We start from the raw sequence: 27,967 nt of genomic DNA on the forward strand, positions 1-27,967 counted from the left end.
GCAAATCGCGCGTGAGAATGCCATCATCGATCGGTTGGATACCCAAAACTGGAGATTCGTTAGTAAGTGTTTTCATTCGCATGCCTTTGTTTTTGTCTTGACTTGCTTACCTGAATATTGATGAACCTCTGCTTTGCTCCAGCAAGAAGGATGGGTGAGGATTTTACCTTGCACGAGGGGGCGAGGATCATATTCTCGACAATCTTTCAATCCTCGAGTTGCACGGTGATCTGGCGCGTACTAATATTTCCAACTCTCGTGCCACGTTTAATTGACTATTTCCCCATTTCTTTCCTAAACAGACGCAGCCCGAGATTTTCTCTAAACTTGTCCACCGCTTCCAAGGTGAAGAAGATCCTACCTTGGTTTATCGGCAGGAAAACTTGAAGGTTGGAGTCGAGGGAACCATTGCCTTGGTTGCGGACAGCCACCAAGATGTCGACTGTGCGAAAGCTAGCTGCCCCAAGGGGATGAACAAGGAAAAATGGAAGACTTTAGTGAAGGCTGCAAAGCCTCACTCTAAGAAAATCCTCACTTTTTTGGGGGCAAAACCTGCTGCATCCGCTAGCTACCTTGCGCGGAGGTCAAGTAGACCAACCTATCCATTTGTTTTTTTCTTTTTTCCTTTTGTAGTTGTCGCTATCCTTATGATTTGCGACTACCTATGTCGACTCGGCTGGGAGTCGGCTTTTTGTAAGGGACCCCAATTATGTAAATATCTCCACTATTAATGAAAAAGGTGATCCTTGCTGAATGATTGATGTCGATATTTCTTTTTCCGATTGGTTTTTGATAACTATACTGCGGCTACTTGGCCTGCTAATACTTCACCTACCATATCTTATTCCAGAAGAACTCCAGCCGGCGATTTTGTAGACGATTCTTCGTATGCTGATCCCTTGCAAGAACTAACCTAACTTCGACAACAGCTCCAAGACATAAAAAAACAAGCCATAACTCATTATGGACCAATGCCGCAAATCTTCCGAGTGCGAGAAAACTGCTCTTCAACAAGCTCGAGAAGCTCGGAGCTGAAGGAAGCTGCAGGTGGTCGAGGCTTTACAAGCTGCGCCCGTGAAAATTATATGCTTGACTCGATGAGTCGACGCAAGTCAAGATATGGCGGGTACGTTACGCTTCGTCTTTCTTTTTCCTCAACAATGCTCGTATACCTTGTCATGTCTTGCCTTTTTTCTAGGTTCCTTTATTGATGTTGTTGCTGAAGATCAACGTGTTGATTCGCGAGTTGAAGTCCTTCTCCGGCTTGCGAGACGGAATGATAGTGATTTACGGGCTAACGAGGATCGCACTCGACGAATTGTTCGATTCCGGGATCGTGCCGCTCGAGTCCAAGAGTTTCTTGACTTCTGCACTAGTACTTTAGCTATGGTGTACAACACTATGTTTCCTCAGAATCCTCAACCCGAAACTCTTCCTGAATTGATGAAAATGTTCAAGAACGTCCATCAGATCCATGACTTTGTGAAAGCCTAGCTGATGGTCGGCGCCAGAGTTTGCATTGATGCTGGTTGAAGATTTGCCACTCGAAAGCTGGATACGAAGAAGGTTATCGTCGTCTCGCTACTCCAAGTAAAGGCAGAGGAAGAGAAACTTCAACAAGCTTAACGATGCAGTGACACCGGTTGCCGAGAAGATGATTGAGGAGCTTCTGAGGGTGGATGTATTTTCTTCCATGACTATCATTATGCGGATGCTCTGGATGCTCCTGCTGAGGGCGAAAAAGTGACGATAGATGACCTGTTATAGCTATTCATTTTTTTTTATTTCTATTGTTCTCATTGCTGGGCCAGAGTGTGAAGTTTGTATATTGCGAATCACATGTAATGTGAACATTATTTGCGAGATTCATGTATAGTCAAAGTAAGTTTGTATGTTTATTGTTTTCTTCTAGCCCCCGAGCGTTTCGGTGGTCGTATCTATGTTTATTATTCGCGAGGTATTTGAACCAAGGCAAATAGTTTCGAGATATATTTTGTGAGAGCCGAGTATATATTGTTAATTCTTCGGGTTTGAGCCCCAGAGCCCGACGAGAAAGAAATATATATCACCAATATTTTTACTATATTGCGGCATCGCGAGCCCGCCTCATTAAAAACCTTTCAGCCCCACTCGGTGCCCTGAAAGGAAAAGAGTGCGTCTGAAAACTCGCGAGCTTTTCAGTACATTGCGTGCTTACGGAGTTTCTTGCGTCACTGTGTTGGGTGTTATCTGTATGCTCCATAGTACGCTAGGCGGCTCATCGATCCAGGTGTGTCGAGCTTTCTCTAATGGTGTTAGCAACCGCTTCTTGATGCCGTTGCGAGATGATGCCGTTCGCTTGACTTGGCCGTTGGTTTGCGGGTGCGCCACCGATGCAAAGTGCGGTTTGATGCCTACCACTCTGCGCAGTATGCCTTGAACTCTTTGGAGGTAAAATTGTTGCCGTTGTCCGTAACTATGCTGTTGGGGATGCCAAATCGAAAAACTATACCCTTGATAAAGCTCACCACCGATGCTGCATTTGCGAAGCTAGTGGTATTGCTTCGATCAACTTAGTAAACTTGTCGACATCCACGAGCAAATACACGTATCCTCCTGCCAGGCCTTGTGTAGCTTCCCTACCATGTCGAGACCCCACTCGGGCGAACGGCCAAGCCAATGGTATTGGCATTGGTTCTGCTCGATGGAGAATGAGGTTTTGCCGCAAATCTTTGGCACGCATTGCAGGTGCGTACTATGTCTTTCGCATCTTCTATTTCTGCTAGCCAATAAAAACCTACCATGAAAACGTTGGCTGCTATTGCTCGACTGCTTGCGTGGTGGCTGCATATTCCCTCGTGCACATCTTTCAGTATAACTCTTCCTTCCTCAGGTGTGACACACCTCTGCGAGCACTCCTGAGATACTCCTTTTCTATAGTTCCCCCTTCACCACGATGAACGTCTTAGATCGTCGGATGACTCGTCTTGCCTCGACCGGATCTTCGGGTACCTCTTTCCTCGTGATATATGTCACGTAAACCTGCATCCAAGGAACTTGTATCATCATAACTTCATGTGGTTCCTCCTCATCTTCTGATGTGTTTGCTTCTGGATCTGTTGGAGCCCCCGAGGTCTTTTTTAGCCTTCTCTTTTTTCTTCGGATGCCTTGGTGCTTTCTTTGCCTTGGTTGATCTCTCACTTATTTCCTCCCAGAACACGCCGAGTGGTATTGACGGACATTGCGACTCCGATGTTTTCCAAAACGTCGACTTCATCATTGCTAAGCCTCGCTAATGTGATTAACTTCGCAGCCATCGAAGAGTTTTTGAAGTTCATTATACACCTCCTTGTATGCTATCATACTACCATTGACTGCGTCCCAATTGTTCATCACTCGTTGGGCCACTAACGAGAGTCACCGAAGATTTTTAATCGAGTGGCGCCGCATGCCTTTGCCATCTTCATCCCGTGTATGAGCGCCTCGTACTGCTGCCTCATTATTGGACGCGTTAGGGAATGTCATCCGTAATATATATTTCATCTTGTCGCCTTGAGGTGACACAAGTATCACGCCTGCTCCAGACTCCTTCTAATATTTTGGATCACGTCGAAGTTCATATGCCAAGTACTCGACAAATCCGGGGTCCGTGTTTTGCAACTCCATCCACTCTACGACGAAGTACGGCAGGATCTGCGACTTTATTGTTTTTCTTTTTTCGTAAGGTGATGTCCCGAGGGGAAAGCTCTATTCCCCAAAGGGAGACACGTCTCGTAGCTTCTAGATTGTTCAGGGATGTTTGAGAGAGGCGCCTCGTTAACCACTACTATCGGGTGTACCAAAAAATAGTGTCGCGAGTTTCTTGTCTGTCGTAAACACTCGTATGCTAATTTACGATCTGCGGGTAACGTTGTTTTGATGACGGTAAAACTTTGCTCGATGAAGTATACCTGGTCGTTGGACTCCATGGATTTTCCCTTCTTCTTCTCTTTCCACCACGAGGATCGTGCGACCACCGAGGTGTGATCGCGAAATATAACGATGAGAGGTTCTTTGTGCTTTGGGGCCACTAGTATTGGGGGTGTCGAGATTGTACGCTTGAGGTGCTCAAAATCCCTGTCCGCTTCTTGTTCCACTCGAATTTTTCCCCTTGCTTAATCAATGCGTAAAACGGCAAAGCTTTTTCTCCCAGCACTAGCGACAAATCTGCTCAAGGCTCTGACACGGCTTGTTAGGCTGCCTGTATCTCCTTGAGCTTCGTTGGCTTCCCCATTGTCACGATGGCTTCTATTTTTCGGGGTTTGCCTCAATCCCTCCGGCTGATACTAAGTATCCGAGGAGTTCTCCTGCGAGGAACACCGAAGGAGCATTTCGTCGGGTTCAGCTTTGAGGCGAAACTTCTCTAGGTTGTCGAAGGTTTCTCTCGAGATCGTCGATCAAAGACAATCATTGCTTTGTTGTTATGACGACGTCGTCAATGTACACTTGGACGTTCTTGCCAATCGCGTGTGGCAAGACACACGCATCATCCACCGATACGTAGCTCACGCGTTTTTCAATCCGAAGGGCATTGTTCTATAACAAAACACACCATAAGGGGTTATAAAAGCTGTTTTGACTTCATCTTCTTCTTTTAAGCGGATCTAGTTATAACCGGAATACGCGTCCGGGGAAGGAAAGACGTTCGCATCCCGACGTGGAGTCAATAATTTGATCGATTCTCGAGGGGAAAGTGATCCTTTGGATAATGTTTATTGAGACACGTGAAGTCGACACTCATGCGAAGGATATCGGTGTTTTCTTCGGGACCAGAAGCTGGGTTAGCGACCCATGTGGCCTCTCGTGTGTAGTTCCTTGATGAAATTTGCTTCTCGAAGTGTTGCGGTCGGAAACCCACCGGCGGGCAGCGCCTCGGCAACACCGTAGAGCCGGGAACAACTCGGTGGCTGCGGCTGGCCCCGATCCCTCGGAGCGACGGACCGCAAAGCCTTTTGGTCACACGTCCGATCTTTGTCGCAAGGGCGTGCCACCCTGACCTATACCTGGTCAGGAAGGTGTTGGATAATGCCTTCGCTTAGTTTCGCATGGCATACACGTAAACGTTAAATACGAGCCTCGATCGGCTCTCGAGGTTGTCTCGTGAATCGGCTCAAGAGCCGATCCACCCATGATTCGTACGAGGTGTACGAATATATGGTGGTCCCGCTTGATCAAGATAAAGCTAAAGCGATCTACGACGATTTAGGGTTTTCACCGCATAATCGGATCATCCTACTCACGATTGGGCCTCGCGCTCGCGTATCGGTGATCGTAAGCCGATCCTAGACGAGGGCCTAAAAACCAACACGAGGTTGATCCCCGGAACATCCTGTCTAGGGCTAGCAAACTACACCCTACACGCCGTTGGATCCTCCAACCCTTTGTAAGGCCTAACTATTGCGGATATTAAACTAATCCTTGAAGAACAAGGAGCAACCGTAACGGATCGGATCTACTAAACAATGATCAGCGGGGTGCCGCCCCTACACCTAAGATAGGTGTAGGGGCGGCTAGATGTATAAGGGTTGCACTACGACGAGCATGTGATACGAAGAACAATGCTAACCCTAACACATCTAAGATAACTACGTTGCTCGCCATCAAAAAGGCTTCGGCACGAGCAACGCATGAACAACGTAATAAGCTAGTGCCGCCTAGATCGCAAGATGCGATCTAGGCAGCATGGTGCTACCGGAAGAAACCCCTAACCGACACGTAATCTAATATGTTACGAGATACAAGGGCAAACTAGCCCAAACTTTGCATATAAGGCCGATTCACGTATTTCTTCCATATATAATCTTCAAGCCCATCTTGATCGCGGCCCACCTCTGATCCGGTCAAATTCTGGTGATAACACATGCCCCCTGGTTTTGGAAATGACATTTCCAAAATCATTACGCCTTTCCTTCGTCGGGTCATGTCATGGCAGAACGACGATTGTCGCGAGAATCTTCCATCATTTCGCCTCACCTCCTTGGCTTCTCCGTGCGAATTGATAATTTCGGCATCACGTCCTCGAGAACCGTCCATGGCATTAAATCTCCACTACACTCCCTTTATTTATCTATGGTCGAACGGTTCGTCACTTCATCCTTTTGCTCTGTTCTATCCACCGAGCGCCCAAAAAACCCTCTTCCTCAGTAACAATGTCTTCCTCTTCATCTTCCCCCTCGAGCCTCCCCTCCAATCGTCGCCGAAGAACAAGAATGAGGACGACCTCCACTCCGGGCGAACCCCATCTCCTCGCGACAAGGAGAAGAAAGAAGGAGAAGTAGAGAAGACCAAGACCTCCCCTCCGCCGGGCTCCCGCCGAAGAAGCACTCCCGCATGTGGGCGGACAGCGAGGACGAAGATGATGACGAGGAAGGAGAAGAGGAGGAGGAGGAAGATGATTCCTCCTCTTCCGCTGGGTACCGCTGACGGCGCGCCTCGCACTTGGGCGGACAGCGAGGATGATGATGATGACGAGGAAGAAGAGGCTCCCGCGAGGGCACAGGGCAACGACGAGCGAAGCCGCCTCCGGAGGTAGCGTCGGCGGCAACTCCGGTGCCGACGATGATGCTAGCGAGGATTAGCAATGTAGGATTAGTAACCCCTGAGCAATCGGCTCTTCTTTTGTTCTTTGAGCAGTCGGCTCTTCATTGTAAGAAATCCCAATATTAATGAAGAATTTCCCTTCACTTGATTTCGCCGATTTCTTTTCGTACTGATTTGGCCGATTGTTAATTTGATCACCGCTCAATAAGCCGATGGCAACGCATCGGTAACCTGCGAACCTTGCTCAAATTCAGATCCCCAAACTTCCAACCGAACAGGTCCAATCCGCGATCCATCGAGCGTAGTGTTGGATTCAACGGCAAAACCCACGAAATAACGCACTCGGCCTCATCATTAACCTCGAGGTTCTCGGACATTTTCCTGCCCGGACCCTTCTCTTCCAAGTCCCCTTTGCTTTCGGGGGCTCTGCGAGACCATTGCTAACTCAACCCGCAAGGCTGGAGATGATACTGCAGCAGGACGAGGCTCATGCTCCGTTTTTCCGCAGAGCAACTATTCCTCAAAAGCTCGAGATGTAGAGCCGGCCCGATTTCAACAACATCGGCTCCCTATAGCAAAAGGTCCTTCGGACAAGCTGCCCCCTAGCCTCGCTCAAGGCGAGAAAGGTAGTGAGTCGGCTAAATGTGCCGCCATTGACCTCAAGTCATAACGCAGAGCCAGCCGATTTCAACAAAATCGGCTCCCCGCAGCGAGAACCTTCGGAGGTGAGCTGCCCCGAGCTTCTTCAGTCCACTTCTTGCGCCTTGCGGGTCGGATCGGCTCCTTTCCTTTGGCAAATCCGATGCAACCCATCCTTAACTCTGATCCGCACGTCCGAGGCTGCTCTTGGCATTGGTCGGGGTCATGATTCCCCAAACACGCCCACGGTGATATTGCGGACTCGAATACTTGCAAAAGGGATTTGGAGGTTCTTGAAGAGAGGAATCCGAGCCACCAAACCACTCCATTCGAGGAGTTCTTCTAGTAGAGTCTCTCTTCGTGACCCACTTCCTGCTCCATCGAGCCTCTGCTTATAACAGATGTACCTCTGGAGTCGATGGCCATGCATCGGCTTTCTATCGGTCAAATTTTGTGAATTTTTTTTCGGCCGATTTATGTATCGGCCCCATACTTCAATACCCATCATCAAAGAATATATTGGGCTGCTGGGCATTTGAAAGATACTCCTACTTCATATCCTCGTGTTTTATCCACCTAGGTGCCCCCGGGTCGATTCTTTCAAGGGACTTGATGGTATCGGCTCTTCAGTATTTCCCTGCTTGGATCAAATGTTGAACCCGAGTGCGAATGGATGGTGAGGATAATTTTGGCCGATTGCTGGAATCGTGCCTCCACGCTTGCTTGTTCGATGAAGGTTTTGTAATGTTCCTCCATAAATCCTTGGGGCCGATCTCCTGGATCGAAGCATCGCCACGTTTGTCCATAGACGCTGCGTTCGCTACACCGGTCGGGCCCGTGGATAAGACCAACCTAGTCCCATCCCGTGTCACGTTGATGCGCTCGCAGCCGTCGAAATTGGGTGCCTCGTGTAATCCTGGAGCACCAAACTCCGTTGGAAGGACGAGCACCATGTTTGTGCCGACCGATGTCTCATCATCGGCTTTCCTTTCTTAGGGCGCCACTCTTTTCTTTGTGGCCGACCTTCTTCGTCCAGTGGTTCGCTGAATTTTGGCGGCCGGATCGTGCCGCAGCCTTCCTCAACGTGTGTGGGTATAACCTTTCGAGCTTCCTCCAACCCACGCAGATCGCCGAACCCTTCGCTCCGGGAACGGGCCGAGCCCATCGGGGCACCACCTTGGCCGATGATACTTTGTCTTCTTCATCATCGTCCTCTAGTTCCTCGAGATCTTTCACCCGAGCGGACTCGAGCATGCTTGTTCCGAGGCGGGAGAGGCCCTAGACGTTTGAACACGGACACGTTAGCCGCATCCTTCTTCTTTTGTTTGCATTACGGCGCTTGCCGATCGTGGGCAATCGGCTCATTCCCGAATCCCGGCGGTGTCGAAGAAGGGCGGTCCGAAGTGCCTATCCACGTCGTCTTGCTCCCTCGACTTTTCCTTGGCGTGGCGCTCATATCGCTCCTCGTTGTGATCATGCCGACGACGTCTCTGTCGTCCCTAGCCGGACGATCTTTTTCATCATCGTCGTTGTATCGTCGGCGTTGGTCATACGCGACTCACATACTTGTTGAGGAGGTGATCGAGAGAGAGGTCGCCGATATCTTATGTTCTTCACTTCTCCTACGTGACGTAGCGCTTGCCGTCGTGGCGGAGCCGATCGCTTGGAGCGGCTTCCTGCGTGTCTTTGCTATGAGAGCAGCTGCCCTCATCTCCGTCCTTACCGAGTGGTGCCCAGGTCCCACCATGTTGATATTGCACGAGAAATGCGGTCGGCACCCTCCATGGTAAGTATACTCCACCATATTAACGGCGGGGAAGGGGTGTGTGTCGACCTTCATGGCGTAGTGGTTGAAAATTAGCCGCCCTTTTTCTATCGCCATTTGGATGCGCCGACGCCACACCCTGTCGGTCGTTAGTGGTGTGGGTGAACGTGTTATGCCACTTGCGGTATGGCTTTCCGTTCAGCTCCTGCACCGTAGGGATCTTGTGGCCTTCGCGTACCTTCGAGCCGCTTTCTCCGTGGAGTAAGAGGTCGAAAATCTGCTCGGCTTTGGTCACGTCGAAGTCGAACCCTTTTGGAGGGACTTGTGGCTTAACCCACTTGCGGGACACGGGGCTTGCCGCCTCGAGCCCATTCAGCCATCTAGCTACCTCTTGTTCTCCCGTACAGCACCTTCATCCTCGTCCGCCTCAACCAGGACCACCGCACGCTTGAATTTGTCCTGGTAAACATGCGGGTGGCGGCTGTTCATATGCCGGCGGCTACGCACCATGTGCGCCAATGAAGGGTAGTACGCTTGGGAGGCCACGTCCTTGATCGATGATGAGAGACCCACCAGCCAACTCGTCATTGCTTCTTTCACTTACGTGAACCGAATAGCATCGGTTCCTAATGGTCCTGAAGCGGCTGGATGTAGTCACGACACCTGTTTCCCCGCGCTTCCCGTCGTACTTGTGCTAGATCGGCAATGCCGGCCTCGGAAGCCTTCGAGTGATATTGCTCATGGAACCTGCTCTTCCAACTCGCTTCCAAGTCCGGATCGAGTTCGGTGGCGGCGATGTGTACCATCTCGAAAGCCGATCCCGCGAGGGATCGTGCGAAGAACCTCACACGCAGCTCGTCCCGATGCTGAGATCGTGCCCGGTTGTGCCAAATATCGGCTCACATGCTCGATGGAGCTGGAACCATCCGATCCACTAAACTTTGTAAAGTCGGGGAGCCGATATTTGGGTGGTAGCGGGATCAATTCGTACTCGTTGGGGTACGGCTTGGTATAGCCGAATGCCTTCCTTTTCGGCATCATGCCGAACGATCTTCCGAAATTGTACAAATCGATCCATGCGGTGATGGCTGAAGGTGTCGAACTACGAAGATTCGCCGGGGTGGCATACTTAGCCAGCCATGCTTGCTTTTCCAGTTACGAGCCAACCGCAGGAGCTCGAGCTCTGGAGGTTTGTCGGAGTGAGCGTGCCTAGCTAACCACGTTTGCTTCTCAAGATGCGCTCCCGACGTTCCTCCTGGCTGCTCCGGAGACCCCTGCTTGTTGCGGCTCGGTTCGAGAGTGCCCGAGTCATCGCGGTCTGCGCGTATGCGCACGTGTATCAGGTGCGGGATCTCCTTGGGCGCCTCAGGTAGGGAATTGGTAGTCACTAGGGTCACCACCAACCTTGTAGACGACGTATGTCGATGAGTTCGGCACTGCCGGGTGCTGCCAACGCGAGCGGCAGCGGTGGACGGGGCTCGGAGTGGCATCTCTCCTTTGTAAGTCCCCTGAGCTGGTCCCGACGGAGAATGCTGATGGCTCCATGATTTCTGGATCACGCGCAGAGCGACACGCTCCAAAGTGTTCACCGAGCTCTCGAGTGGCGGTGTAGCGAATGAGCCACCATGAAGTTGATCTCTCGACGCAGCGACTCTGGTGCGCTTCTTCGACGGGGCGGAGAGGTCCACTCCATCGAGCGCGCCTTCGGTGAGAACCCTTCCACCCGATGCCATGGGAGCGGGTTTCGTGGAAAGAGCCGATGAGGTCGGCTTCGAGGACTCGCCTTGATCTCGCCATGCTTCTTCTTGAGCTCGTCGATCGGATCCTCGTATTTGACCGGAGTGCTTTCCGCCATCTCGGATGTAGATGGCGATGCGGTGGATGTCGAAGATTGTCCCACCGGGCGTGCCGGAATGTGTTGCGGTCGAGAAACCCACCTGGCGAGCAGCGACCGGCAACACCGTAGAGCCGGGAACAACTCGGGGCTGCGGCTGGCCCCGGTCCCTCGGAGCGACGGCCCGCAAAGTCTTCGGTCACACGTCCGATGCCGTCGCAGAGCGTGCCACCCGACCTATACCTGGTCGTGGAAGGTGTTGGATGATGCCTCGCTTAGTTTCCTGCATGGCATACACGTAAACGTTAAATACGAGCCTCGATCGGCTCTCAGGTTGTCCTCGTGAATCGGCTCAAAGAGCCGATCCACTCCATGATTCGTACGAGGTGTACGAATATATGGTGGTCCTGCTTGATCAAGATAAAGCTAAAGCGATCTACGACGATTTAGGGTTTTCACCGCATAATCGGATCATCCTACTCACGATTGGGCCTCGCGCTCGCGTACGGTGATCGTAAGCTCGATCCTAGACAGGGCCTAAAAACCAACACGAGGTTGATCCTCGAACATCCTTGCTCTAGGGCTAGCAAACTACACCCTACACGCCAGCCGGATCCTCCAACCCTTTGTAAGGCCTAACTATTGCGGATATTAAACTAATCCTTGAAGAACAAGGAGCAACCGTAACGGATCGGATCTACTAAACAATGATCAAGCGGGTGCCGCCCCTACACCTAAGATAGGTGTAGGGGCGGCTAGATGTATAAGGGTTGTACTACTGACAAGCATGTGATACGAAGAACAATGCTAACCCTAACACATCTAAGATAACTACGTTGCTCGCCATCAAAAAGGCTTCGACACGAGCAACGCATGAACAACGTAATAGCTTAGGTCTGCCTAGATCGCAAGATGCGATCTAGGCAAGCATGGTGCTTACCGGAAGAAACCCTCGAGACGAAGGAGTTGGCGATGCGCCGAGATTGGTTTGTGTTGAACGTTGGTTGTTGTTTATTTCATAAACCCTAGATACATATTTATAGTCCAGGGACTTTCTAATTCAGGCGTGCACCTAACCGTGCACGCGGTAAAACTTAACTCCTAACCGACACGTAATCTAATATGTTACGGATACAAGGACAAACTAGCCCAAACTTTGCATATAAGGCCGATTCACGTATTTCTTCCATATATAATCTTCAAGCCCATCTTGATCGCGGCCCACCTCTCGATCCGGTCAAATTCCGGTGATAACACGAAGTCGATTTATTTATGACGACGCATAGCTTTGCGGTTTGGCTCCGAGAAACACCTTAAAGGTTGTCGGATTGGCCTAGCCCTTGGATCCAGTCATGGGGTGCTCGGCAAGTTCCCCGGGTACTCTGGCGTGTCGGCCTGGACACCATGCGAAGATTTCCCGAGCGATCACGGAAGAACTCTGACGAGCGCGCTTTCCTATGCTTGCTGTGCATGTTTGTTGCGATAGATGTCGTTTTCTTGGGATGCGTCGCGGTGAATCACGTACTTCTTTAGAGTTCTTGGAAGTGTCGAAAGTTTGCTCCTTAAGCGGCCTTCCTCCGTTAGGCAACACATCATAATCGATTGTTAACCTTGACGCCGCATATTCCAGCCTCGCATCCCGAAAGTTTCTGACATCCTGTGAAAATCTTTGTCGCACTTATCTGCCAAAGCAAAACTCCCCTTTACCGTAATTGGGCCATTGGATCCAGGGATTCTCCACAACAAATATGTGTAGTGTGTGCATCGCCATGAATCCCGCATAAGCGGGTCGTCCCGAGTATGGCGTGATATTGTGATGGAAAATCTATGACTTCAAACTCCGAGCTTCTCTCTTTCTGTAATTCTCTCGAGTTCCAAAGCTGAACGTCGAGATTGATCTTTTCCGAGTGGATAACTTGGCTTATCGGGTATGATGCCGTGGAAGCGCTTGTTAGTTGGTGTTAAATTTGCTGGATATATGTTCATCTTCCTCAATATATCTACGTACATAAAGGTTTAAGCTGCTCCCTCCATCTATGAACACACGCGATACGTCGAATCCGCGATCACCGGAAAAATCGAAATGAAATAAATAAAGAATAAAGCAAAAAAATAAGTTGAAGCAAAATCATAGCTGATTGCCCTGGTCGTGGAACTTGAGGCGGATGGTCCGCTTGGGTGAACCCGATGTCCTGTGCCGACCAATTCAAGTACTCAATCGTTGGCGGGGCATCTTCTGCCATGTAAACTTGTCGCGAAATCACCTTTTGGGCCCTATTTGAGGGTCTACCCTTACCGAATCATCGATGCTTGCTCCCGTTGTGTCAATGTAAGGGCCTCTGTTGGTTGGGGTTGCCGCCAATTGCAAGCGATGTCGATTTTCGTCGGTAATTGCGGGTGGAGGTGGAAGGTGAATCTCACTCTTAGCTCCTGCGGTGCCCCTCTGCTTTCTACTTGTGCATTTGCATGTCCCGCGTATCTGTGCAATGCTTGGAAAGTTCGGCAGTCCTTCAGAAGATGACCTGACTGTCTTTTCCCATTATTATCAAGAAAGAAGTGCATCTGGCATGGTCCATTCAAAAGATCTTCGGGTGATATATTGTATGGCCTTTGGAACCTCGACCGACTATTTTGTCTGCTAGAACTTGGAGCATCCCTGTAATCCATCGCATGCTCGTTACTCCTATGATAGTTATCTCGATGATTTCCTCAACTATTTCCTCAAAACCAGCCGCTACTTGGTCGGGGCCATCATAATCTCGAGAACCTGTCGAGAAAACATCGCCTATTTTGGTTATTGCTTCGTTGCGATCTTCGTCGGGTGACCTGTGCCGTTTGTTTTGAACAAACATCTTCGCCATCTTCCCAACGATTCGCTATCTCCATGAGCCCCGCTATTGTTTTGGGTTAGACCTTCCCAAATCCTCGATTAAGTCCTTTCTTCGGATTCCCGTAACAAATGCATGTATTGCTCTTTCGTCGATATTTTCTCTGCCGAATTTTTTATAATATTCCATAGATGTATATACATCCTCATTGGTTCATCGTACTTCACTGGTCGCAGCCCTTAGCTGCTCTATTGATGCGGGTTTCTTGCACGTGGATCAATTTTTTTTTCACAAACATATCTTCGAAAGTTTCCAATTGTCGATGGATCCTTCTAGCAGTTTTTTATCCATGACCTTGCGGCTCCGCTTAGGTGGACATGGATGCTCGCATGGCGATTGCTTTAGTTCCACCCGTCAACTTCCACTGTCTCCGGGTAGTCGACTAACCAGCTCTCGTGATCTTGCAAACCATCGAATTTTTTGTTGTTGTCGTGCAATTTAAACCCAAACGGAACCCGAGTTTTGCGAACTCGTCGAGTGAAGCAAGGAAACCCACACATATCTTCTTCATCTACTTCCGAGTGAGTGCCGACGTTCTCTTCTTTCTTGTCGTGCTTCATCGACTCATGCTTGTGTCGTTGTGTCTCTCGCGTCACCTTCCCTTGAGGATCTCGCGTTACCGCGGGCAGGTCAAGGACTATTTCTCCTTGGCGCACCTTCGAGGTGGCGTGCTTGACCTTGCGAACGATGTTCCCATGGCTCCAACTCCTGCCATGGCCATTTGGCATAATGCTTCTCTTGGATCTCCAGGAGGTGGCCTAGATGCCAATATAAAGGCTTGAGTCGCCATATATCCGGCTTTCGGTGTTTTGGGGATGATGTTTCCTCTTGTATCTATCGACATAAAGGACATGTCGAGGTTCTGGATCAGATGCTCCCGCTCATCCTCGGTACATGCGCCAATCGAGATCTTCCTCTATCACGTGCTGCTCCATGGTTATCTCCCGGAGTTCCTGATTGTCGACTTAACTCAGCTCTTCGCCTGCTCGACGCGAGGTCTGTAGCTTTTCTTTTGTTCAAGTATCACTCTTTGTTTTTCCAGCCTCTCGCCGAAGCATGCGTGAGTCTATATTGATATGCTTGCAGCTCTACCACCGTAGCCGTGGTGGTCATCGGCTCGTGCCATTCATGGCTCTTGATGCGCTGTCCCAAGCTACTTGCGGAAGTTGTAATTTCTCGCGAGGTGTAGGCCCAACGTACTTTGCTTCCCAATCCTCGCGTGAATCGGCCGGATCGATGTATGGATTTCCAAAATCATCGAAAGCCTCTGATGTTTCATCCTCCTGACGACTTGAGTCTCCAATTGCACAGACTTGATGATATTTTGTCATTGTGTTTTAATCTTCGGGATCGGTGACACCGTTGTAACGATCGGCGAAGATCTCCCGAATAGAAGTGGATCTCGTCGATGAAGTTGAAGCCGCCGATGCTTTCCGAGTCGCCGTCTAGATCGGAATTCGTGAACGACCCGAAGGACATCCCACCGAACGAGTCAGCGAGTCCTCGCCGGCGGCGGGCTTGACGTAGGTTGTCGACGAAGTCTTCTTGTCGCTTGACTCGATTGATGTTGATGCTGTCGAGAAATCGGAATCAACCGCTAACGGTCCCGAAAAAATCGGTGCCGCTAGGCGATGTGATCCTTCGCTCCCGACGCGTAGTGAAAACTTCCGAACATCATGTCCATTGGTTCTTCCAGATAGGCATATGCATCCACACGGGTGGGAGGGTGAGGAACAAAATCAACGAGACCAGCTTTTGATCCGTTTACCTCCATCCATCGCGTTGCTTGCCACCAATGATGTCGACGATGTTGAACGTGCCATCGAGATCAGCTTCTTGTCGCCTCTAATTCCCACGGACATAGCGCAAATCGACAAGGTATCAACTTGTCAATGCCTACAAGTTGTAGACTAGGGTTTCGTGGAAAGTAGAGGGCAAGTAGATCTCGAAGGTTTCAGCTGAAAAGGTACTCGAATGCTAAAAACTAGGGTTGTGTTGACAATGAATCGATTCTTTCTTTCTCCCTCGACCCCCTTTATATAGGAGGCGGAGCGAGGGTTTCGTGATGTACAAGTTACAAACAACAGGAGATTCTTTGAGTTTGTCCCGTACAGATACAAGTCTCTATTCCTAATATATCTCTATCTTCCATATCGACGCTTTATTGGGCTTCCGGGCTTTGTAATCTTTGGGTCGTGGGCCTTCAGTAATCCTCGGGTACCTTCTTCGGCAGGCCCATTCGGGATGCCTATGTCACTACCGATTTGTCATAAATTTGTCATCTCACATGTCTTCTCTGTTAACTTATGAATTAGAGCATGATATTGTGATTTCCAAATTTTAATAATTCTCAACTACACGTTATTGAGTTGTTATTGAGTTGAAATAATTGATATTTGTATCAAATGTCCTATCTATAAATTTAATATTGAAACCGTGTCTAGGAGGAACTAGACACTTTTTGATATAATAGAAGCGGGACTTGGCGTGACAATTCCGAAATTTGTCCTTAATAGGAATCGAACTCCGGTCGTTGGAGTGCGCCACTGCGACCCCAACCACTGGGCTAAGCCGAGAATTATTAAAATTTGGAAATCACAATATCATGCTCTAATTCATAAGTTAATGAAGAAGACATGTCAGATGGCAAATTTATAACAAATGGGTAGGGTATGGGTATACCTAGGAGTACATGGCTCTATCCATGACTTGTGATGTAGAGTTTGCATACAATCCATGGGTAAAAACGTGTGCCCACACTCTACCCATGGTCCTATGTTACTCGTGGATAAAATTGATATTGAGTAACATGTGTACTATTTGATCGGTCCACGGGTACCCAATAGGTACAAGTACTCGTCGGGAATTAATCTGTAAGGTTTCATACCCATGGGTACTGGCATGAGTAAAATTTTGTACTTATTAACTATATGTGTATGGATATGATATTGGTCTACTCTAGCCATGCCCTACCGTTGTCATCCTTAGGTATAAAGCCATGTTGCCATTATCTTCACCCATTCTCGGGTTTGTAGATGTTGCGTGATGGATTTGGCTTTTTTGATGTATGATTTTTTTAAAACATTTGTTAAATAAAATAATAAAGAAAGATGTATGCATCGATCGATGCGAGACTAGGGCATAGTCTCCTTTTCAAAAAAAGATAGTGCGGTTTCCAAACGACCACACGGTTGATGACATTACTCGAGGAGTCATGACAAAAAATTAATAAAGTAGCAAACGTTTCCCTAGGGATCCCATACGAGGTGGTCTAACGTGACCTAGCTCCTACCCTCGGTTGCCAGCCTCCACCGCTGTTGGTTCCCCTGCTCTCTGTCGGTCGCTACGCCGGCTCGGAGGGCGGGGAACCTCAAATCGGTTAACCAGTCCCCGTAGGGGCTTAATGTTTTTCACCTCGCCTGTAGGGGTATCGCTACGATAAGAATAAATCAATGCCCTTCGCTCCGCTCCCTAGATCGGTGTGTTCCTTGGAGGAGAGTTGACGGTCTAGGAGTTTGGAGTCATTCGTTAGGGATTAGGCCTAGCGTGACAAGTGTCTATCAAGAACACTGATGTTTGGTGAAGGACATGATGTCACACCGTATCAGTGTCCTCAAGTTGTGCCTTCGTTATTCAAAAAAAGTTGTGCCTTAGCCATGTACGGCTTCGTCATCAAACTTATGAGTATAGTGTTTCCCATCTCTGTTTGGCCGAAGTTGGGATTATCTTTCGGCCCTTCTCTATACTAGCTTTCCTGGGCTACCGATCTCTAGATATCATGGTCGCCGACATCTTTTGATCTGCGTCGACGACTTCTCGTCCGTTGCTTCTACAAGCACATGGTTTTTTTTTCAAGCTTTCTGTAACATGAGCTTTGCTATGCCGGAGGCCTAGAGGCGGTATCGAACTGTGCTCGTGATGCACTTTCGAAAGACATAGGAGGAAGATGGTGCTGAAACTTTCAAAGAGTTGTGTTTTATTTCTTTTCTTCCTGTAAGGATGTTTTTGTGGGGCTAGTTTCAGATAATATATGGCCTTAAGCCTTTTACAAAACAAAACAAAAACGGAGTAACAAAGTTCACAACGTCCGTCTCGATGCAAACAATCAAATAAGGCAGTGCTGCTAATAGGTAATCAAAGGTTTTAACTTGGAGTGCCAAACACCGAAGAGACAAGACAAAAGATATCTCACATGAGACATGTGGAGCGTGTGATTTAGCACCTCGATCATGTGGATGTACATGTCTTTTACAATCGATCTCTCTCCTTCTTTTGGCTTTTGTTTCCAAAATCCACGGTGTGACGGTCCTACTCGAACGAGACTGATTAATCAACCCACTTGCACAGATCCAGTTTACGAGTGCGTAGAGAGGGCATTGGGATGTGATCGTTGATTGGGAAATCACATGGAAATGGGCTGGACGTCTCACGATTTGTTTCAGAACAGGGCCCAGGAGATCAAGAGGAGGTTGTCATGCCATGGAAATCATGGTGACACCAGCACGACCTGCGTCATCCATTCAGTGCAATAAGTCTAACCACATGTGCAAACACCTCAGAGTCACTGTTGACTTGACATAGTTTTTCTTGAGGACGATGGGGACAATACATTTAACTGAATAGTACTGTCTCTCACCAGATTCATAGATTATCAACTCAGCTACCTTTTCAAATTTGTAGATTATGTTCGGTGGAACCACATTTGATGTGTGATTGTACATGAGAACATATACTCATATCGCCAACTAAAGTTAACCCATACATGATCGATCGACATGCCATCACCATGTCAGTTATCCGTGCATTGAGAAAATTATTAGCTAAACTGATTACATCACATGCAACTACAAGGTGAAAAAAATAAGACTTGCTCCATCCTTTTCACGTATAAGGCTACAACTCATTTCAGGACAAACTTTGACTAATAATTTGACCAATAAAATATAAGATATATGACATAAAAAACATAGTGTTGGAAACATCCTTCAAATATGAATTCAATGGTATACTTTTGGTGACATATAACTCATATTTTGTTGGCCAAATTATTATTTAGAGTTTCACCTCGAAATGTGTGGTATCCTTATATATAAAAATGGAGGGAGTATTATTTTTAACAAAGACCAAGGGTTAATTTGTTGATTTGTTAATTAGGGAAAATCTTGATATATCAAACATATATCCGCTAAATCGGTCTTATACTCAGTTGTTGTTGGAATATTATAAGGTTTGTATTATTTCCATGTTATGTAGGAACATTCCATCCATCCCAATATATAATGTGCATTTTGATTGTTGAAGACAATACATGAAATATTAATTACTTTATTCATATACGATTTAGGTGACATAAATTTGATGCTATTATACTCATATTCAAACATATTTATTGTTCTAATTTTATATCACGAAAATCACATGTTAATTGAGTAATTATTAGTCAAAGTAAATTCTCACCAACTCAAAATACACCTTCCGTTCTCGGGCGGGGGCAGTAACTGTAAGTGAAAATAGTTACTACAGTATGGGATTGCCTTTTCACGTAACCGGATGAAAGAAGCTCCTAGAGTTCACATGAGATTACTCCCAAAACGTTATCCCGGGAGCGGCCTACTCACCAGTATTGTCGAGAGGCGAAGATGCCACCTCACGACAATGTCGCTTTGCGCACTGGAGATATATCTATCTAATCTTCCTCCGAGACGTTCCAAAGTACATACATCACTCATCTACGAAAGAAAACAGTAACGGATGCGTTATATTTTCCTCGCCAAGCCAAAGGTTCGCTTACGCAAAGTAGCCATAAAGGGGCCAACCGCCCGCACCGAGAGAGGCCTGGCACGTGAACCATGAGGGTTCTATTCTAACCACACAAACATGAGAAGAGATGTGACTTGGGGTCGACGAGTGCCTTCTATGACTTTATCTCCGGATCGGAACCGTGTGATCCACGGAGCCGGTCGAGTATGCTCACGGTTTTTTATTTTGGTCTTAGTGTATGTAGGAAAGCAGATGAGTGTATGCAAGAGATTTCACAAACTTGTGCTTTGGATCTATATTAATGAACAATCACTAAGTTTCCTTTCTAAAGAAATGTTAAATTTGGAGGTTTTTAACTCAAAAAGCTCAACTTTGGGAAGAACAAAATCGTGCAATCTTTGCTGCACAGGACCCGGCAGGTCGGCCCACGGTGAAGGGAGACACCAACCACCACCCCACCGAAAGCCACAGCAGCGGGGATACTGGGCGTCGGCCCCCACAGAGTCAGACTGATGAGCCGTGCGGGGATATTTTTGTCCGGAGGCCGCCATGGAAGTAACTAACGGAGCCGGCGCCTCCACGCGTTGAGCTCTGGTTGGCCGCCAGGTCCCCGTCGAGGTAGTCTGCGCTTCGAGAGCCCGCCACGTTTAACCACCGGGCCTGAGCACTCCCGCCCGCTCCACGACCAGGATCCTCTGCGCCGCGCCGCTACCCACATTTCACCCATATACCCACACCACACCAAACTCGTCGTCGTCGTCGCCAAGTCTCACTCTCGAGTCTCGCCTTGCCTCTCACCCACCACTCTCCTCTACCTCCAGCCTTTCCAAGAAACGCATGTGACTCGCTGCGATTTCAGGACCTGCGAATTCTCCCCCGCTGTCCCTGTCCGTGCGCGCGCGTTTGATGCTAGGTGGTGACGGGATCATGGACTTCAGGAGCAGCAACAACGGCGGCTCGTCATCGGACCGCATGCCGGCGGCGGACGGGTCGACGCCGCTGACGAGGCAGGGGTCGGTCTACTCGCTGACGTTCGAGGAGTTCCAGAGCACGCTGGGCGGGGGCGCCGGCGGTGCCGGCGGCAGCGGCCTCGGGAAGGACTTCAGCTCCATGAACATGGACGAGCTGCTCCGGAGCATCTGGACCGCCGAGGAGACCCAGGCCATCGCCTCCGCCTCCGCCGCGGGCGCGGGGCCAGGCCAAGACGCGGGCGCGCAGCCGTCGTCGCTGCAGCGCCAGGGCTCGCTCACCCTGCCCCGCACCCTCAGCGCCAAGACCGTCGACGAGGTGTGGCGCAACCTCGTGCGCGACGACCCGCTCACGGGGGTGGTGGCGGACGGTGCCGAGCCGCAGCCGCATCGGCAGGCCACGCTCGGGGAGATGACCCTGGAGGAGTTCTTGGTCAAAGCCGGCGTGGTGCGGGAGATCCCCACCGCTCCGGCTCCGGCTCCTCTGCCGCCCCCGCCCATGCAGCAGCCGCGCCCGGTCCCTGTTGCCCCCAAGGCCGTCAACTCCTTCTACGGGAACTTCCCGGGCGCCAACGACGCCGGCGCGGTGCCGCTGGGCTTCCCGCCGGTCGCCATGGGGGATCTGGCCTTGGGCAATGGGCTCATGCCGAGGGCTGTGGGTATGGGAGGCGGCGGCGCCCTTCCTGTGCAGACTGCGGTCAACCCGGCTGATTCTGGCAGCAAGGGGAGCGAGGATCTGTCGTCGCCGTCCGAGCCAATGCCGTACTCGTTTGAGGGGATTGTGAGGGGGAGAAGGACCGGCGGCGGCGTCGAGAAGGTGGTGGAGAGGAGGCAGAGGAGGATGATCAAGAACAGGGAGTCCGCAGCCAGGTCCCGCGCCCGCAAGCAGGTCTTAACATTTCCTACTACTCAAATCCATGCATTTTGTACTTACTCCTGATGAAGCCATGTTGAACTGAAAATAGAAAAGATCATTCAGATAGGTCAGTCTGTAAGCTGAGTCATTGCTTCCCTGTTACAGTGTTCCTTGTAAGCTAGGAAGCAAGTTCCTTTCCTATTTTGGTAACAATTTCCTTATCCGTACAGGCTTATACGATGGAGTTGGAAGCTGAGGTTCAGAAACTCAAGGACTTGAACGAGGAACTGGTGAGGAAACAGGTAACTTTTCTTCAAACCCTGCTACTGGACATGTTAAATGTGCTACTTCCGTGCATTTTGTGTGAAGGAGGATTTATGGCAAGACACTCCGAACTGGATAGTTTCAGCTTGTAGACCCCACTGTTAACTGTTTTGCTTATTTTGTCCATGTTGTTGGCATCAGAGAGTTGAGGTACCATGACTTGTTTCTGTATCTTGGTACAACCTCTGTTTCTCTGAAACATAGGATAATGCCTCCATTTTCCATCTTTCAACCGAAGTGTGAAACATCACCTCTATTCTGCATTAACCTTTTTCATATTTTAGCTCCACCATAATTTATCCTTGCGGTAGTTTCCTTATCAATTTCAGGGTATAGTCCCATATTCAGAAGTGTTGCACCTAATTTCACTTTTTTTAGCAACAGACCTAATTTAACTTCACGTTCAGAAATGTTGCCCCTAATTTCACCCCATCCACTTTCAGTTACATGGAGAATGTACCATCTGTTTGTGAATAATGGACCACTGTTTTGTATGACTTATTCATGTATCTGTACAGCCTCTGTCTCATAAACAAATGATAATGCCTCCGTTTTCCAATCTTTGAATCGAATTGTGAAACATTAGCTCTCTTCTGCATTACTATCTTTTTGATGTTTTAGATTCACAATAATTTATTGTTGCAGTAGTTTCCCTTATCAATTTTCATGTGATGGGTATAGACTCACATTCAGAAGTGCTACATCTAATTCAGCTCATCCATTTTCGGTTATATCTGGAATGTAGCATCTGTTTGTGCATGATGGAGCACTGTTTTTTTTTTTGAACATTTTATATTTTTGTGACATGCTCATAGTTCTTATTGTTGTAATTTGTACTGATCCTATGCTACTAGTATATGTTAGGCATTGTTGATGACTACCAAAGATCTCAGTAAATAGGAATATAAGAGTATGAGCTCTTTTAGAGTACAGAGTACTAATCCACTTTTTTTATCATCATGCAGGCAGAGATTATGGAAATGCAGAAAAACGAGGTAATTGGTTGTATTTTTGTCGATACCAAAGTTTCCTTTTTCTGTGTACAGATCAATATGGTATTCCGTTCACTTTGCTAAAACAACACAAGAAATTCTGTGTTATTCGTTATATTCCACTTTCTGTCAGAAGTTTGAGGTAGATGCCAGAGTGCTAAACATGCATTTGTAACATAAATAGTTGTGAGTTTCATTTTTGTCAGGGGAAGCCCAAAACTTACTGAAGTATAGACTCTACTTTCCATGTTAGTATTTCACTATAATTCTAGAACTAAGTTAGTCATTAGAATACATTTTATCAAATTTAAGGGTAGTTATTTAAATTATGAACGATTAGATTGTGAATGATTCTAAATTCGGATAAATTGCAGAATAATGCCCAAATGTAGAGTTAAAAGAGGAAGAATTTTTTAATGAGATATTCCTTATCACCATGTCACATGTAGGGGGTAAAGGGTGAAATTTACTAAAAATACATTGCAATATTTGAGTAGTGGAAGTTCTTGATTAATCAAACTAGGAAAACCAAATATATATCCACTAGCTTGTGTTGGGAAACTAAAATGGAGAGGCTAATACTTTTTTCAGTCTGGAACAAAAGAAAGTTATTTAAATTATTCGTATTAATTTGAAAATGCAATGTCTATCTTTATATGCCATGATTTGCTAAAGTTTGGGCACTCAGAATTAATTAAAATGAGTTGACTTATTTTTTCCAACCGGGCTAATCCCCTTTTCATAAGGAATTGATGTGTGACATATGGATATTTTCTCATAAGAAACTGCTGCATTCAGTTCATATCAACCAGGAATAGTTTCCTTTCAGAACTTTCCCCACCTCGATGATATCTGCTATCTCACTGAAATGCATAAGTTAAAACTTGGATTCTCATAGTGATGGTAAATTCATCTCTTTGTTAGCAGGCACCCGAAATGGCGAAGGATGCATTTGGACGGAAGAAGAGACAATGCTTGCGAAGAACATTGACCGGTCCCTGGTGATGATCAGATAGTCAACGTCAGCTTGCCACCGGTCTACCTGCTTGTACATATGATTTTCTCTATTGTAAAACCAGTGATGGGACAAACTCGCGCTTGATTGACCTTCTAGTTTCCTGTTCCTGCTGCTTCCGTATCAGCTTCAGAGACTGACCTGTAGGCTAGTGTGTAGTCGAGGAGGGGAGCCGTAAGAACCGCTGTAAACTTGGCAATCCTTCAGAAACTGTGTAGAGCTTGTGTCTGGGTTCGCATAACATCGTCAGCCTTTCTCTTAGCTTTGCACCTTAGAAAAGAAACTAGATAAGTTGGATGGGTTTCAGAGGTCGATGTAATTAAGTCATGGGTTCCAAGAATCATCCTGCACCAGGCTTCATGGCTTAGCAAGCTAAGTACTATAGTACATACTATATGTGATGGTTATACTTGCAGACATATATCTGATGGTTGTAATTTTAGACTTGCAATGTGCCTTGTCGCGTGCAATGGGATCTGCTCTCGTTAATTTGTGGTCCTGCGGATTCGATTGAAATGGGAGTGAATATTCAGACACGGCCTTTGAGAAGAAAGAAGTGCGAACCTTTTGGCAGTCTGAAAAATGGCATCGGATCCTTCAGCCATATGCTACCGGGAATCCAGGATACACATGTGGCATCGGATTTCCTTTATTTCTTTCACTGGCATCCGAATTTTCAGACATGGCCAACAACAGCTCAACATCATTTGTTTGTTTTGTTGGGACAGATCATTGTTGGCCGAGATGGCCTGAACGCTCAAAGGACCCATTAGCTAACATATGGGCTAAACGAATCCGACCCACGCCCGCAAAAGTCTTTTCCTCCCCGAGCACTAGTCTACCGTGCGTCATCGAACGTTCAGCATCGCGCTGGGGATGTACGGAGTATCTGTCCCCTGTGGAAGGGAGGCAAACCACGTTTTCCTCCCTTTCTTCTCTTCGGATTTCTCCTCGGTCGACGGAGACAACGGGGAGGTTGAGGAGGGAGGAGCAGAAGCCGAAACCCCAGACCTAGTCCAGAAGCGAGTAGTGGTGGCTGCGGGCGGCCAGCGGCGCAGAGGTAGTTGGAGAGAGGAGCACGGGCGGGAGCAAGAGGTTGAGGAGGACGACGACGCATCAAACTGAATGCTCTTTGTCTGACAGGATGTCAAACGTAGGTAATGCTCATATCATCCGCTGTCTTTTGTTTGCTATGTGATTTGAATTAGCTATTGCATCAATGTATTTACTGGATTTGAGGATGTTCATTTTCGAACTGATATTTGTTCTTTACTGAACCTAAAGAGAGCAAGCTATTGTATCACGCCATGATAGCGTATTATCAAGCGATGGCATGCCTGGGCGAACTTTGTGATGGGGGCTGCGTATTATCAAGCCACTGCAGTCCTGGCGAATTTTGTTATATACTTAAGCCAAACTTAAGAAATATTACATGGTGCCACACCAAGAACCACATTTCACTGATATTCAAAGTTTACCCATTTGCAGTTTTTTTTATAGATTATGAACACCATTTTAGCTTGGATGAAATAAAGAGAAATGGATGATAATATAGAATAGTCTCACAAAGAGGGACAGAGATTTGATGCACATGAGTACCAGTGATCCTTTTTTCAGAAAAATAATTAAAAAAATTATTTCTAAGTTTCAGAAAAAACTGAAAATAAATCATGATGCAGTCAGTACTGTATCCCACAAACGTGTAAATTTCCAACTGGAAATAATGTGTATTTTGGGCTGCATAAAAATAACAAATATGTGGATCCCAATATAGTGATTCAAATCTCCAAAAAAATTCAGACTTTATCATTGTTATGTAGCTCAGAACATTTGTAATTGAGATTTTATACATTAGTGAAATACATCATTAACTACTTTAAAAAATACATCACTTTTTTAAAATATATAAATATAATTCTCAATTTTTTTAATACAATAATAGCACTGGTGCCCATGATCCAAAAGAACTTTTCACAGAAAGAGTATACACTATGGCCTAAAACTGAAATGTTGATTTGAACCTTAATGTGGCCGTACTGGCGTACTGTTTGGAGGTGCGAAAAAGGATCAGATGAATTGCTGAATACCCAAACTCAGATAATATGGTACACCTTAGCTTGTTGGAAAGAAACCTGGTTTAGAGCATCTCCAGCCGCGTTCTCCTAACAACGCCGGATTTAGCGGGGATGCGTTTTCTTCGTGCCGCGTTTGGGGGACGTCGCTCCCCAGTTGCATGTTCCTCAAACACGGCCCCCAAACATTAAAAAAAATTATTATTTATTTTTTGCATTTTTATTTCAATATAGAGAAGAAATCTATAGGTATAGTCAAGATTTTCAAAGTAGTGCAACATATTGTAACAAACTACACATAAAAACTTCAAAAAATATGAACTAATTTTTTAAACTAATTCTTTTTTGATGGCCCCACATCGTCGTCCTCATGGAGGCGTTTCCTGCTCGTCACCTCTTCCGAAGAGCCGGTGTCGTTCGACGCGTCGGAGGAACTTGTGTCCCCCTCCGACAAGTAGTACTTGATGTATTCGTCGTCGTCGGTGCTCCCTAGTTGCGCTTCACCTTGCCCGGGTCCTTGCCTCCTTCTTTGCCGCCGCCACCTCCTCAGCCTCTTCCTCCTTCCATCGTCGGCGACGGCCTTCCCCTCCTCCTCATGGCCGTCGTCGGCCTCCCAATCCTCCTCCTGGATGTCCGTTGGCGAGGAACTAGAGCTGCTAGGCGTTGCAACTCTGTCCCACCAATGGCGCCATCACGGCGGCTTCCCCTCGCTATCGGTGCCCGATGGCAAAGAGAGGTTGCTCATGGTCAGAGAGGAGAGGAGATATGAATGGCGCCGGCCGGTTGAAGATCGAAATGTGCATGCGTACGGGTCTTATTGAGCGGGGATGAATGGCGGTGCAGATATCGAAGAGGGTTACGGTTGCTCTTCTGTGGAGTTCGCTCTCCATTCCGGCGGCTCGCGCGTCGATCGATGCGGTTGCCACTATAACGGTCCCCCTTCACGGCAACTGCACTGTAGCTAGGTAGGCGACGATTGAGCGTCGTTCGTGTCGCTGACGCATCGGGCCCGCCACTCCCCGCCTCGCTTCTCGCTGTGTCTGGCGCGCCTGGAGCGTCCCCTATGGACCAAGGACGGGCTCGGGACGCCGGACACCGTATTAAGCCGCGCCGGACGGAAAGAGCCTTTGGGGTGCGTGGCTGGAAACGAGAAAATGTCCGGCGCGCCCCAAAACTGGAGATGCTCTTAGTAAGTCTTTTTACATTAAAATGTCAGACTGGTCGTACATCAAGTAGATCTGCTTACATTGGTGCTACCGCAGCTGCTCAGTGTTATGCTGTGTTATCAAATAAGTGGAGCAGGTACAAAGGTTTTAAGTTTGTATCTTCAGTTTGGGCTTCAGTGTTGCATCTTCAGTATATGTAATTGCTGGTAATATACATATATAACACAATGTTATTAGGCTTATTCCACTTGCTAGCACTTGCTACTTTCTCTTCTTACTCATATCCTGACTTTCCTTGCGTAGATACCGGAGAAAAACTTTCTTATGTTGCAGCTTTAGAAACTCTCTCATTCACGTCAATAATGTTGTAAGGTCAATCAAGCACCGTTGTATATAATTTTTTGAGCTGAGGATCCTGTTGATGCCTATTTCCAGATAGAAGAAGTAAAGTTGTCTTCTTACTATAAATAGGAGAGAAAATGATGATTAGTCCAAGGGGTGGATTTATATTATTTGTTCTTGGTGGTCGACTCATAAAGTGTTGTCATTAGTTTAGATAATGTTTCCTGTGTCGTACCGTTGAACATTTGGCTGTTTCCATATTCAGGCTCATCTCAAAAAGATTACACATCTGATGGATGTTGTTTCTGCTATATGTAGGTGTATGCATCAACTATTACAATGTGAGTTTCCCCTGGTAAGAAATATAGTGTTCATGCAATTAATTTTCTTTTCTGAAGAACCAATTTTCTTTGGTTGAATTATTTTCTTATTCCAACTTAACTGGTTTGGCATGATCGTACAAAACAGGCTAATGAGTAATAACCTGATGATGTGTCATGGATTATATATAAATAGTTGACTGCTCACATGTTTTCCTCTGCCAAGTGTTGCAGCTTCACATCTTCAAATTATGTGCATCTGATTTATTTGCACGATCAGGATTGAGATGGTTTCAAATAACGAGTAACAAGCTCTTTTAAATTCAGTATTGCCCTGAGGGTATGCTTATCTGATGTATAATAGTGTGATCCATTTCTCTACATTGTGGATGAGAGGAGATGAGCAGAAGTTCTAACCACTAAGGTTGGTGAAGTTACATGGCAAGGCAAAAAGAATTTATACTTCAT

The 27,967-nt window shown here is 47.4% G+C and overlaps 1 protein-coding gene across 2 annotated transcripts; it reads left to right on the plus strand.

The window, feature by feature from the left end:
• Positions 1-20,213: 20,213 nt before the first annotated feature.
• On the plus strand, positions 20,214-24,045 carry LOC124654366 (bZIP transcription factor TRAB1-like). 2 transcript variants are annotated; one of them, XM_047193375.1, is made up of 4 exons: positions 20,214-21,301; positions 21,499-21,570; positions 22,558-22,587; positions 23,509-24,045. In XM_047193375.1, exons 1-4 carry the CDS (start codon positions 20,351-20,353, stop codon positions 23,587-23,589), a joined length of 1,134 nt encoding a protein of 377 aa, XP_047049331.1. In that variant the 5' UTR covers positions 20,214-20,350; the 3' UTR covers positions 23,590-24,045. The 2 variants fall into 2 exon arrangements, with proteins under 2 accessions (XP_047049331.1, XP_047049332.1); XM_047193376.1 differs by having other exon boundaries at positions 23,512-24,045.
• Positions 24,046-27,967: the final 3,922 nt, after the last annotated feature.

Source organism: Lolium rigidum, chromosome 5 (genome assembly GCF_022539505.1).
Source record: "Lolium rigidum isolate FL_2022 chromosome 5, APGP_CSIRO_Lrig_0.1, whole genome shotgun sequence".
NCBI classification, from domain to species: Eukaryota; Viridiplantae; Streptophyta; class Magnoliopsida; order Poales; family Poaceae; genus Lolium; species Lolium rigidum.